General features: G+C 52.0%; 1 protein-coding gene across 1 annotated transcript in view; it reads left to right on the top strand.

Moving 5' to 3' along the window:
• The window catches only part of Rnft2 (ring finger protein, transmembrane 2), a 65943-nt gene that overhangs the window by 17565 nt on the left and 35315 nt on the right, over window positions 1-13063 (top strand). The window contains exon 7 of the mRNA XM_027949178.2: window positions 5483-5636. Coding sequence (XP_027804979.2) covers window positions 5483-5636 — 154 coding nt within the window. The remainder of the gene's footprint in view (window positions 1-5482; window positions 5637-13063) is intronic.

The following is a 13063-nucleotide window of genomic DNA, read 5'->3' as shown; positions in this document are numbered from 1 at the left end:
ACTTGTTCCTGAGTGTTTCGGGGCTGCCAGCCACCTCCTGTTTCCTGGTAGCGAGGCACTTTCCCAGGTACCTTGTACAATGTCCATACTTGTTTCATTAATTTTTTCAAATAAATAAATAAATGAGTAACACTTTTTTAAAATTTTTATTTATTTATTTTTATTTTTATTTTTTGCATGACTAGGGGTTGAACCCAGGACTTTGCACATGCTAGATGAGTGTTCTAGCACTGATCCGCACCCCGACCCCTGTCCTTTTTTTTATTTATTTATTTATTTATTTATTTATTTGTGCCAGGAATTGAACCCAGGGCGCTTAACCACTGAGCCACACCCCCAGCTCTATTAAGACAGGGTCTCACTGAGTTGCCCAGGCTGGCCTCAAACTGGTGGTCCTCCTGCCCTGGACTGCCACATACCTGGGATTACAGATGTGCACCACCATACCCAGCTCAGGCTTTTAAAAGTAATTTATTTTTCTGACTTTGAAGGTAATTTATTTTAAATGGTGAAATGTTAGAAAGAAGACACATTTTTTAAAGACCAAAATTGCCTCTATTCTTGTCACCAAACTGCCACCAGGTTAACATGTTTCTCTGCAGGTGTGTGTGTGTAACTGTTAGAGGAGGTGACATGCAGAGCTTGCCACTTCGTGACACTTTCTCCTTCATTTACCACCTTTTCACTTTAAATCCACAAGTCGCCTTTATTGTTACTTCCGGTGCCAGTTCTCAAGACTATACAGAGGATCCCTTATCCAAAAACCTTGGGACCAAAAGTGTTTCAGACTTGGGAGTTTTTCAGATTTTGGAACACTTGTGTAGACTTTACCCACAGAGCATTCCCAATCTGAAAATCATCCAAAGTCCAAAACGCTCCAAAATCACAATGCTCAAACAGCTTCAGATTTTAGAGCATTACCCATTTCAAGTTTGGAGATCAGGGATGCTCAGCCTGAACTGACAAAAGTTATCAACTCCAGCCCTTTGGGATGCTGTCATGTCAGGCCTTGCTCCAACGAGGGGCTCGCTCAATCCTAGGAAAGCTGAACAACCAGGCCCTAGACGGCAGGAACCAGAGAAATTCCTGGAACCCGTCAGCCAGAAATCGTGGACATTGGTTTTGATGTCAGCTCTTGGCATGATTAAGCCTCTCACTGGCTCCCTTAAAATTCAAGAAAGAGGAGAGCGCCTGACTGGCTTTTCGTGGGCTAGGGGTCCAGCCCTGCCCAAGCACCTGTGGCCAAAAGGGCCAGGTCACCAAGGACCAGATGGCTTCCTTGAGGATGGCAGTAGTGACTGCATCTAAGAATGGAGGGTCACGTGCTCAGATGCCACAGATGCAACTTTGCAGAATCTGAGAACTGTTTGTGGGAGGATCCGAGGGGGAGCCGAACCACAGACCTACACCACCCACAAGATTTTGTAAATCTCAGACCTGGAGATTTCCCAAACCAGTGAAGCATCCCTCAGCCAAAATTCAGAAGTCCACCATGTAGACAGCAGCTTGCTTTTTGCAGTTAAAAAGACATTTCAAAATGATCATCCTATAGGAACCAAAAGGTAGAAGGAACCCAAGTGTCCACTGGCAGATGAATGGATAGAATGTGCTCTGTCCATGTAATGGAATATTACTCAGCCTCGAAAAAAGAAAAAGGGTGGAAATTCGGACACAGATGACAGCATGGATGAACCTTGGGGATATTTCCTAAATTGGAATAAGCCGGTCACAAACACACACACACACACACACACACACACACTCTCTCTTCTCTCTCTCTCACACACATAAACACACTGCACGATTCTACTGACGTAAGGTATTTACAATAGTTAAATTCATACAGGCAGAAAGTCGCAGGGTGGTTTCCAAGGGAGGGGGAGTGGGAGCTGTTGTCTGATGGGTGTGGGTTCAAGTTCTGCAGGATGCGGAGCTCTGGCGCTGGGTGGAAGTGAGTTGTCAACAGTGTGAGCATCTTGTATTCATAACGATGGTCAAGAGGCAAATTTTATGATGTGTGTTTTACCAATTAGGAGAAAAAAGATCATCTACCACCTGCATCATTTCATAAGATGAGTTATTTTAACAACAAAGAATTAATTAAGAATAAAGAACAACCCTGAGCCAGGTGCAGTGGCGCATACCTGTCATCCCAGTGGCTTGGGAGGCTGAGGCGGGAGGATTGCGAGTTCAAAGCCAGCCTCAGCAAAAGCGAGGTGCCAAGCAACTCAGTGAGACCCTGTCTCTAAATCAAATACAAACTAAGGCTGGGGATGTGTCAGTGGCTGAGTGCCCCTGAGTTCAAATACAGGTACCCAACCCCCCAAAAAAGGAACAACCCTGTCAATGGAACACTCCCCTTCATTTTAGAAAAAGTGTTTGAAACAGTGTTAAGAGTATGTTACCAGAATGTTCCCGCCCTGTGCGGAACTGAGGGCTGCCGGGACGGAGGGAAGGCTGTCTCGTGGAGGGTGGGGGAAGGGCCTCTGCATAGGGTTGAAACAAGTCAGACTCGCAGATCACTTCCCCCGTTTTGAAAATGGACTTTGAGGAGTCAGTAGTTTGGACACTTCCTGAGGCCGCCCCATAAGAGCAGCCCTTGGAGTTCATCCCAAGACTCAAGACACATCTCACCCCCTGCCTTGGTCACGTGGTCCAGAATCTCCAGTCCTGGTGGAGGGTAGAGGGGGTGGAGTTTCCCAGAAGCTTAGAGGCATTTCCCACTCATGCCATTTTCTGGGCATGATCATATTCCAGGCTCAGACCTCAGTGGCCCCATCAAACCAGGGCTGAGTCTAACTGGCAGCCTAGAAAGAGCAAGAGAGAGAGTGGCTTAAGAGAAAAGCAACAGAGCTCAGTCCTTGTCCTTTCAGATGCCACCTGTCTACAGTGTGCACATAAGTGCTGCCAACAGCCATTATCTTATTTAGCCCTCCCAGTGACCCAGAAGGGTAACGCCATATCCTCCCTTCACAAGTGAGGAAACCGAGGCTTTAGATCCAGAAGGATGAGAATGGTTATCTGTTACTATAAGAAAACACCCAAGATTGGGTGCTTTTTGAGGAAATGAGGTTTATCTAACTCACATTTCTAGAAGTTCAAGGGCAAGGCACTGATGTTGGCATGCCTCTGGTGAGGACCTGGGGCCAGATGAACTTGGAGACCAGAAGCTAAAAAGAAGAAGGACCAATATTGGCTTCCCACTAGGTCCTGCCTTTTAAAGGCCCCACCACCTGTCTCATCACCCGCTGAGCACCAAGCCCTCCACCGTGAACCTTTGGGGCACAAACCACATTCAGATCACAGCACCTTCCTAAGGAGCCTCAGCCCCAGAGACAGCGTTTAGCAGTGACCTTGAGTCCTCCCAGGATTTGAACTCTGATGACCAACCTCCGGGAACCTTAATTCTACCTCTTGCCTGCATTCTGCCCCTTGGCAAGTCCTGAGAAACCAGGGCTGAATTAGTTCTTCCTGATCCACCTGAGCAGGCTCCGTAGCAAGGCCAGGTGTCGGAAAATACATGAAAGAACTGGGTGAACTATAAAGCAGTTGACATATAGTCATCATATTATTTTAGGGTTAATTACTATAATTATGGATGATGGCGTCTAATGAGCAAACTGACCCCCAATCTGTCAGCCCGTTAAAAGTTCCTGGAGCATTTTAGAAACAAGTGAACTCTCGGTGGGAAAATGCGCCACTTCCCCCTCCCCCACCCCCACCAAAAGCAAAAAAAAAAAAAAAAAACAGGAAAAGCACCAAGATGATAGGGTAAAACCCAGGCAGGTGAGTCAAACGTCAACTGGTGTCTTTGAGATGAAATGGAAAGTCTGAGACCGAATCTTGTTATATTACAATCAGAGACGCATAAAAGACTTGCAGAGTGCAGCAATCAGCCAGTCAGTTTGGGATCCCCAGGAAGGAGCCAAGTGGAGCCAGAGAGGGGAGCGCAGGCCCCAGTCGTCTTCCTGTGTTACGACGTGGGTGTCCACTTGAACTTGGAGACGAGGGGTCCCAGGGAGACAGACTGGGATATGGACAACACACAGATGTGGGGAGCGGTTGCCACCATAGAGGGTCCTCTTGGATTTTCCCTACTCTTAAAGAGAGCAGGAAAACCAGGTGGATCTGTTCCTAGGATGCTTAAGAGGTTCGTCCCCGCCCTTGTCTGCCGGGCCAGCAAGGTATTTCCGAAGCGTTTGGGAGACCGACAGGACCCATCCCGGCCTTGGCTCAGAGCCTCTGATCCAGTGGGAAGGAAGGAGAGATGCAGATTCCAAGCCCAGGGCCATGCGCTGAGCCCCCATGAGCAGGTGACTCATGCCCAGTGCCCTCCGCTCAGGATGGGAGCTTCTTAGTTCCTACTTCACAGAGTCTTGGGAAGACGAAATGAGCTGAGACACAGGAAGTCCATAGAGCAGGCACGGCAGGAAGTGAGAAGCCAAGATGTTTTACTACTACTGTTCGCATAATTATGAATAACACTTTCATCCTCAGGGGTGATGAGAGCAGTGCTACTCAGAGTGTGGTCCGTGGACAGCTGCCAACTTGAACCCTGCTTGTTGTTTGTCTCCCAAGAGTTGAGAACAAACATGGAGCATGAGGTCTAACTTGGCTGGCCGTGGGTAGATAAAATGGGTTTACCCTGTGCGTACTAAGGATTAGGAGAGCGTTAACCCGGGAAGCCTGCACCTCATCTGCCTCCGTCCCTTAGTACCTGTACCACTTTGTGCTGATTTGCCATTCTGTGCCTCAGTTTTCTCGTCTGCAAAGAGGGTTGGATAAACACACCTGCCTCCTGGAATTGCTGTTACCATTGCCACCGCAGCCTGGCAGGGTCTGCAGTGTGTCTGTGATCCCCAAGGCCTGTCAGGAACACCGTCAGGGAGGGTGTGATTCCCATTGTACTGATGTGCACACTCAGGTTTGCAGAGAAAACTGTACTTACCCAGGTTCCAGCAAATGGAGAAGCCAGAGTTCAAACTCAAGTCTGTTGGATACTAACATCCTTATGTTATTATAATGTGACCTTGGGAGACTTGTGGCTCCAAGCTTCAGTCCTTTTTATAGAGGTTAGCTGTGCCTGCTGGAGAGGGAGATTTAATGAGATACACTGAGTGTAGGGTGTAGCCCAGTACCCAGCCTGCAGTCACCCTGCGTCCTCTGCACCGTTGGCATGACTTCTCCCCTTCTTCCTTCCTTTGCCCACTTTTGTCAAGATTCTTGTGGATCCATAAAACTGGAGGGGACCTTAACGATGTTCCAAGCCCATCTCTCCCTATAACCCTCAAGGGAACTGAGGCTCAGAGAAGTTAAGAGACCCACCTGAGGTCACACAGCAGGTTTGTAGCAGACTCAGGAATGGGACACAGAGGTCAGTGCTGTTTCTGTGGGTAATATTTCCAAGGCTCCCGGGTGAGCAGGCAGAACTACCAAGGGCCGGGCTCTGGGTAAACATCTTGGCTCTGTGAATTCTCCCCAGCCTCATCTTCCTGAAGCCCAACCTGGAGACGCTGGACTTCTTCGACCTGCTGTGGATCGTGGGGATCGCAGACTTTGTGCTGAAGTACATCACCATCGCCCTCAAGTGCCTCATCGTGGCCCTGCCCAAGATCATCCTGGCGGTCAAGTCCAAGGTAGGTCCTGGCTGCGGCCACAGCCGCCCCCAGCCACACGGATCACGCAGGGGATCCTGGGCACCTTTTAGAGGAGGAAAGAATCGGCCAAGAGCAGAGCTGAGGTCGGCTTGTCAAGTGCACAGAGCCTGAGCTGGCAGCTCTGTCACCGGCCGGGGCCATATGGAAGCTGAGCGTGGCTTTGGCCAGTGCCTTCTTACGTACTCTGTGAAGACGTTTCCTACTCACTCTAGTTGAAGCTTCTCTGATGCTAAATTCATCGTGGGGTGGGGGGATGTTGCTGTGATCTGGGTCCTGTGTCCTGTGTCCTGCTCGTCCCAGGGAAGGGTGGCCTGGTGGGCTTTGACTCTCTGTCTTCCAGGGGCTCATTTTGTAAAGGGGGCTGAGGCTCAAAAGGAAGGGCTCTGTGCTCGATTGGTGATGTCTGCCATGGACACAGGAGGGGTGGAGGCAGCCGCGAGGCTTTGCCGTGGGCCTGGGCTGCAGGCGGACACTGGGCAGAGAGGTCTTGGCAAACAGCCATTGAAGTTCTGAGGACTGAGAAGGCAAAATGCCACCGTGGGATATCGTGATTCCCAGTGACTCTAAGATGACCCAAAGGGACCCTGGACAGAGGCAGGCAGACTAAAGCATCTCTCCAGTGCCTGGCTTCCCTTTCCATAAAAAAACAGCCATCTTTCCAGTTCAGAAAGCTCAGAATTTGTCCCAGACATTGCTTGGCAGAGAGCAGGTCAGACTTGACCATCCGTCTGAGTGACAACGGACCCAGCCCATTAGCCGGGGTCAACTTGGAGCCGGTGTCTCCGCTCCCCGCTGGGTATTGATCTAGGTGAGCCAAACCCCAAGCCACTGAGGTTTTCTGAGATGAAGCCACAACTCGGGGGCCAAAGCCAGTGACGGGTAGTTAAAGACACTTAAAGATCAAAAGACCCACGGGAAGGAAAGTCAGGAGACACACAGCGGCCTGAAGAAACCCTGAGGTGCCCCCTTACTTCCCCAAGACCCTCATGACCACTACCATTTGCTGTTGAGCTCCTGCCAGTGGCCGCAGGCCCCGTGCCCTTGACTCCAGGAAGCAGCACGGCCCAGGTTCACTCTGGTGGAATTTGACCTCAGACACATCCACACTCTGGGCCACCTCGACTCCTCCCTAGCTGTGTGACTTGGGCAGGTAACAACCTCTCTGAGTCCTAGTCTCCTCATCCGTCTTCCTTTAAGGTACTCATTTCATAAGAACGATTGGTATGGGACACACCAAGTGCTTTGCCTCAAGTCCAGGGGAGAGTAAATTGCTCAATTCACAGGACAGGTTGTACTGGGACCAGGGCTCTCCAGGTTTGGGAATATTTATGTATACATAATGAGACATCTCAGGGATTATGCCCACGTCTGAACACGGGATGCATTTTTTTTTCCTATATTCCTGACACAAAGACCTGAAGGTAACTTGAATAATATTTTTAGGGCACCTGTGTTTTGACCAGGATCATCACACAAGGTCAGGGGTGGGATTCTCCACTTGTGTCATTATACCTGAGCTCAAAATGTTTTGCATTTGGAACTTTTTCCAGATTTCAGATTGTTGGGTCAGGGGTGCTCGGCCTGTGCTGATATCATTTATCCTTTTTGACTGTCAGCTCTCACTGACTAGCTGTGTGGCCTTGGATGAGTTTCTTAACCTCTCTGTGCCTCAGTCGCCTCATCTATAATATGGGGATAATAATTTTACAGCTGATGTCTTGCAGTTAACATGTCTGTCTTCTTCACCCTGCTCTCTGCCCAGACCTGTGTGTATTTTGTGTGTGTGTGATAAAGTCCTGGGGATTGAACCCAGGGGTGCTTTACCACTGACCCACATCCTCAGCCCTTTTTCTTTTGAGTCAGGGTCTCACTAAGTTGCTTAGGGCCTCCCTAAGTTGCTGAGGCTGGCCTCACGCTTGCAGTCCTCCTGCCTCAGCCTCCTGAATCACTGAGACCACCGGTGTCCTGTGTGTATTTTAACACTGGGCTCCTGTGCCCAGTGTCCTCCAGGTGGCTTCAGCCAGTGGTAGGCCCAACAAGAGCTGCTGTGACAAACTCTTACAAATTTGGTGGCTTAAAGCAAATTAAAGTGAATTGACTTTTCCATTCCTCTCCAGGTCAGAACCTGACCTGGGTTTCACCAGGCTCCAGTCAGGGTGGCAGGTGGTGCCTGGGCTCTTTCCTTTCCCGTGGGGTCAGGATGGCAGGTGGGGTCCTTCTCGCATCTTCTCTGTCCTCCCTTCCCTGGTCACCTCTCCCTCTCTGACTCTGGCCTCCCGGCCTTCCTCTTACAAGGACCCTGGGATCACACTGGGCCCATCTCAAGGCAAAGTCCCCTTGGCCTTGTCAGCTGGTGTCTTTGCAGGTTGTGGGGACTGGGATGGGGACCCTGTGGTGGGGGCTACTCTTCCGTCCACCACACCTGGCTTCCTCCCTTCCGGGTCACCACAGGTCACTGTCCACAGGTCACTAACCACTGGACACTCAGCAACTCACAAATCTGTACCACCTCCCGTGAAGTGGGTGCTGTCACTCCTCCTGTCCCTCCTCAGAGTGGGGCCCTTCCTGGCACGGGCAGCTTCTGCAGCAGCTCTCTGCCAGGCCTGGCATGGACCTTCTCTCCTCCCCTTCATCTCCATGGCGGCCAGCTGTTTTTTTGTGGACAGGGCTCTCCAGACCAGACTACCCGGTGGCTCCCCTACCCCTGGCCTGCACCTTCGTGACCAGCACTTGTATCCCACCCTCCTCGCGGCCAGCCCCTCCGCAGCCTGCCAGAGACCCCCCTGGGCAGTTTTGAAGGTGAAGAGATGATGAGGATCCAAGCAGGCCTGGCCCGGGGCAGATGCTCCATGAGTGTCGGCCACCAGGATGACCTTTCTTTTGTTTTGGTACCAGGGGTTGAACCCAGGGGCATTCTGCCACTGAGCCTCATCCCCAGCCCTTTTGTGTGTGTGAAGCAAGGTCTTGCTAAGATGCTGAGGCTGGCCTCAAACTTCCAATCCTCCTGCCTCAGCCTCCTGGGTTACTATGCACCACCCCACCCAGCGGATGATCATCTTTACTCACCGCTGTGCTCATTACTCCTCCTGCTGCTGCTGTCTCCCCCTTCCTTTCAAGGTGGGCACTCTCCCCGTTTGTGGACAAAGAGATCAAGGCTTAGAGATCCCTGCAGACACCTGGCAGATCTACGATTTGCCCCCAGGCCCGACTGACACCAAATCCAGGGTGTGTCAGTCACCTGTGCATCTCTGTGACTAAAAGGCCTGGCAAGAACAATTTAAGAGGAGGAAGAGTTTATTTAGGGCTCATGTTTCCGAGGCAAATTCCACCATGGGCCAACTCCGTTGCCCTGGTCTGAGGCAGGGCAGAAAGTCATGGAAAGTGTGGGGGGGGAGCTGCTCACCTCCTTGCAGCAGGAGAGTAGAGAAAGTTCCCACAAGGAGCCAGGGGCAGGAGTATAATCCCACAGGGCGTGGTGGTCCAGCCTGTAGTTCTAGTGACTCTGGAGGCTGTTGGGGGCAGGGGATCGGGAGGATGGGGAAGATCATAAGTTCAAGGCTAGCCTCAATAATTTAGCAAGGTCCTAAGAAAAGTTAGCAGGACCCTGTCTCAAAATAAAAAGGGATGGGGATGGGGGTCAGTGGTTAAGTGCCCTGAGTTCAATCCCTGATACAAAAAAAAAAAAGAAAGAAAGATCTCTAATCCCCGAGGGCACACCCCCAGGCACCGACTTCCTTCAGCCACCACCCTGCCTGCCTGCCTGCAGCTGCCGCCCAGCATGATAGTGCTCTCAGTTATTGACCCATCAAATGGCCAAGTCCCCTGATTAACTCGCAGCCCCATAACCTAGTCATTTCGTTCAGAACATCCCTGCGTTTACACCTGAGCTTGGGGACACCTCCTATCCAAACTGTAACATGGGGGCCTCTTGCAGCTGTCTCATCTCTGAGAACCCCGGCCGGGTGACTGTTCCCACAGACTCATGTGCCTGACATTGGTGTCATTAGGCCTGGAAACCCCAGGGAGAAGCTTCCGGTGGGCCTCCTCCTCCGTGCACCTGCCTGGACCTCGCACCATGTAGGACAGTGAGGGTGAGAGCTACACTGTGAGCTCTCTGGGGACCCTGTGCCTGGACCAGGAATGGCCTGTAGCCATCACCTGCATAGACAGAGTGGGCCATCTCCTGCCAGGGGACACTAGCCTCGGCCACCTGCAGGCATGGGGCTTGTCATCCTCTAGAGCACTAAGACCCCTGCCTGGCCACTAGCCACACCAAGCCCTGGCCTCGCAGCCCTGGTGGGGGCGGGGCTGGGGCTGATACCACCCAGGCAGGGCCTCCCTGCCCCCACCTACCTGGGCACCTGCTGGGAGCTCCTGGCTCTGGGCAGCCAGCAGGGTGGGGCCGGGGCAGGAGAGACAGAGCCCGTGCTGGAGCCCACGGTAGTCGGTGCCTGAGAACAGACTGTCACAGAAAGTCATTTGTCAGCCCATTCTAGTGAGGAGCAGGAGCAGCTGCAATAGCAAGCCCTTGCAGGGTGTGTCCCGGGCGCTAGTCACTGTCCTGAGTACTCTGATTACCGTTGCCCTGGGGATCAAGGCCAGCCCACCCCGTTTTCACACCTGTAGGAATTGAACTACGCTTGCCCAAGGCCACCCAGACAGACACGAAGACCATCCATGCCATCAGGCAGCCACCCCCCTCTGCCTGAGCTTGAATCCCTCTGCTGCAGCCGGAACAGGGGCTGTCACAAAGCCACGTCATAAGTAGACTTAGACCCGAGAGTGCAAAGCCGGAGGAACAAGGCCTCCTGGCGGCCTCCCAGCTCTGACCGCAGCTCATGCCATCTCTGGGTCCACCCTCAGGTGCCTAGGGGAGGGCCCTGGCCAGCCCGAGTCCTCTGTTGTACCAACTGGTTTACAGCCGAGTGACTGGCCAGGAAGGGGCTCCACTGGTCACATGCTCACCCCCCATCCAATCAGCTGTCACCAGGGAAGGCCCGGTGGGTGGTCTAGACTGGCCTCCTGAGGGAAGCGCTCAGCAGGAGGACCAGGTACCATACATGAGGTCTTTCCAAAGGTGGCTCTCCCTGGAGCCTGGGCTCTCTCGTGTCCCCATCTCTGCGTGTGCTGCCCTGTGGCCGCTCCTGCAGCCAGCAGCCTGGAAGCAGCCTTCTCCTCTCTTTCTGCTGCTCCCAGTCTGCAAGTGGGCTCCGTCTGCCCTGCCTCCCCCGAGGCTCTGAATCCAGCCTCCCCCCACATCTCCACCACCGCCACAGCGTCCTCACTGCCGTGAGACCTCACCCTTCCCTTGGTGTGTCCATCCCACTCTCCCTTCGCTTCCTGCAGCCAGAGCCATCTTCTTAGAAACAATTAATTCGGTCATCCTTCCTGTCACTTCTCCCCACTCCCCCACAATGCAGACCCTCCATTCCTGGAAGCAAATGAATCTAGGTGATTGGTGGAGGGATCACCAGAATCTTCGATGCATTCAGAAGCACTTGCTCTGTGTGTGTGTGTGTGTGTGTGTGCATGAGAGAGAGTGGGTAGAGGGGTGGGTGTGTGGATACGGAGGGAGATGGATGTGCTGTGGCAGGATGGCAGGTAGGTACATGTGCAGATTGATCCACGGGTGGATGGGTGTGAGGACAACTGGATGGGGTAGGGAGAGAGGGTAGACAGGGGATTATGGAGTGGGTGGATGAATGGATAGATGGATGGGTGGATGGGGGAAACATGGGTAGATGGATAGGAGAATGCATTAATGGATGGATGGATGGATGGATGGATGGATGGATGGTTGGATGGATGGATGGATGGATGGTTGGATAGGGGGTGGATGGGTGGATAGATGGTTGGTTGGGTGGGTGGATGGATGATGGATGGATGGATGGATGGATGGACGGACATGCGAGATAGACAGATGGTTGGTTGGGTGGGGGGTGGATGGGTGGGTGGATGGATGGTTGGATGGAAGGATAGATGGATGAACAGATGGTTGGTTGGGTGGGTGGATGGATGGTTGGATGGATGGATGGATGGGTAGGTGGATGGAGACTAGGCTGGCCAGCTACCCAGTGAGAGTTTGGATTCCATTTCCAGCTCAGCTCAAGCCTCTTCGGTAGGTTTCCAAACAAGTCTGTCATGAACTCAGAAATCTACCAGCAGAGCACTACACACCCCTCTTTTCTAGAAAAGGCCATGAAGGGCCTCTCAAAGAAATCTGATAGCCAAACTTTGCAATAGTTAGCTATGGTGATTACCATAGCTAACTATTGCGAAGCAACCATCAGAAGTCAGACGGCAATGCCATTTGTTCTAGAAATATTTGTGGCTCGCCGGGTGTGGGCTGGGCTCGGATGAAGCCATGGGTGGTTCTCTAGGGAACCAGGTGGCCAAAATCCCCATCTTCATTCAGAACCTCCTGAGCCATGGCCTCGTTTAATCCGATCAATCTGCAGAGAGTAGATGCTGCCAATATCTCTTTCCAGAGAGAAAACCGAGTTAAGTAACTTGGCAAAGGTCATCAACCCCAGGGAGACCGTGCAGCAGCCACAGGAGCGGCCAGCGTGGGGTCAGCCTCGAGGGGGCCCAGCTCCCCCTGGCTTGCTTCCTTCTCCCATCAGGCTTGTGAGGCACGGGCCGTTGTTGTTTTTGTTTTAATTAAGGAAAAACTCACACAATGTAAAATTAGCCATTCAAAGAATACTGTTGGTGGCACTTAATGTGGTGACAGTGTTTTGCAGCCAACACCCCTATCTGGTTTCAGGTTATTGTCATCACCCCAAAGGAGCCCTCAAACTCACACTCCACGACCCCTCCCACGAGCCCCAGGCCACCCCTTCAGTCTTGATGGACTTGCCCGTTCTAGATATTCCCTAGATGTGGAAATACCAGTGAGACCTTCACTGAGTCATGTCTCAGGCCCGTCCAGGCTGTGGCGGGATCAGCACTTCATTCCTGCTGTGGTTGAATCGTGTTCCCTGTCGGCAGAGACCATTTATGTAGCCATTTCACCCTCATTGACGTTGGGGCTGTTGCCACTCTTGAGCTACTGTGAACGGTGTGGCCAGTAGGGCTTCTCGTCCAAGCATGTATTGGAAACACGGTTTTTCTGGGAAGACACCTAAGGGTGGACTTTGCAGGTCGTGTGGTAGTTCTACTTAACTCTTAGAAAAATGACTGAACTGTTGCCCACAGAAGCTGAAATGCTTTTACCTTCTCACCAGGAGAGAACCAAGCAGTGAGAGGTTAAGGAAGTAACCTAAGGTCACACAGCTTGTCAATGGCTAAGCTGGGGTTTGAACTCAGGCAGTCCAATTCCAGAATACCTGCTCTGTTATTCGACCCTACTTCTTCCCATGTGTGTTTCCCAGATTTGTTTGGGGAGCTTCTCAGATGCATCCCCA

Source organism: Marmota flaviventris, chromosome 1 (genome assembly GCF_047511675.1).
Source record: "Marmota flaviventris isolate mMarFla1 chromosome 1, mMarFla1.hap1, whole genome shotgun sequence".
Lineage (NCBI taxonomy): Eukaryota > Metazoa > Chordata > Mammalia > Rodentia > Sciuridae > Marmota > Marmota flaviventris.
Note: the sequence above shows the minus strand (reverse complement) of the source record. Positions and strands in the feature narration are given on the sequence as shown.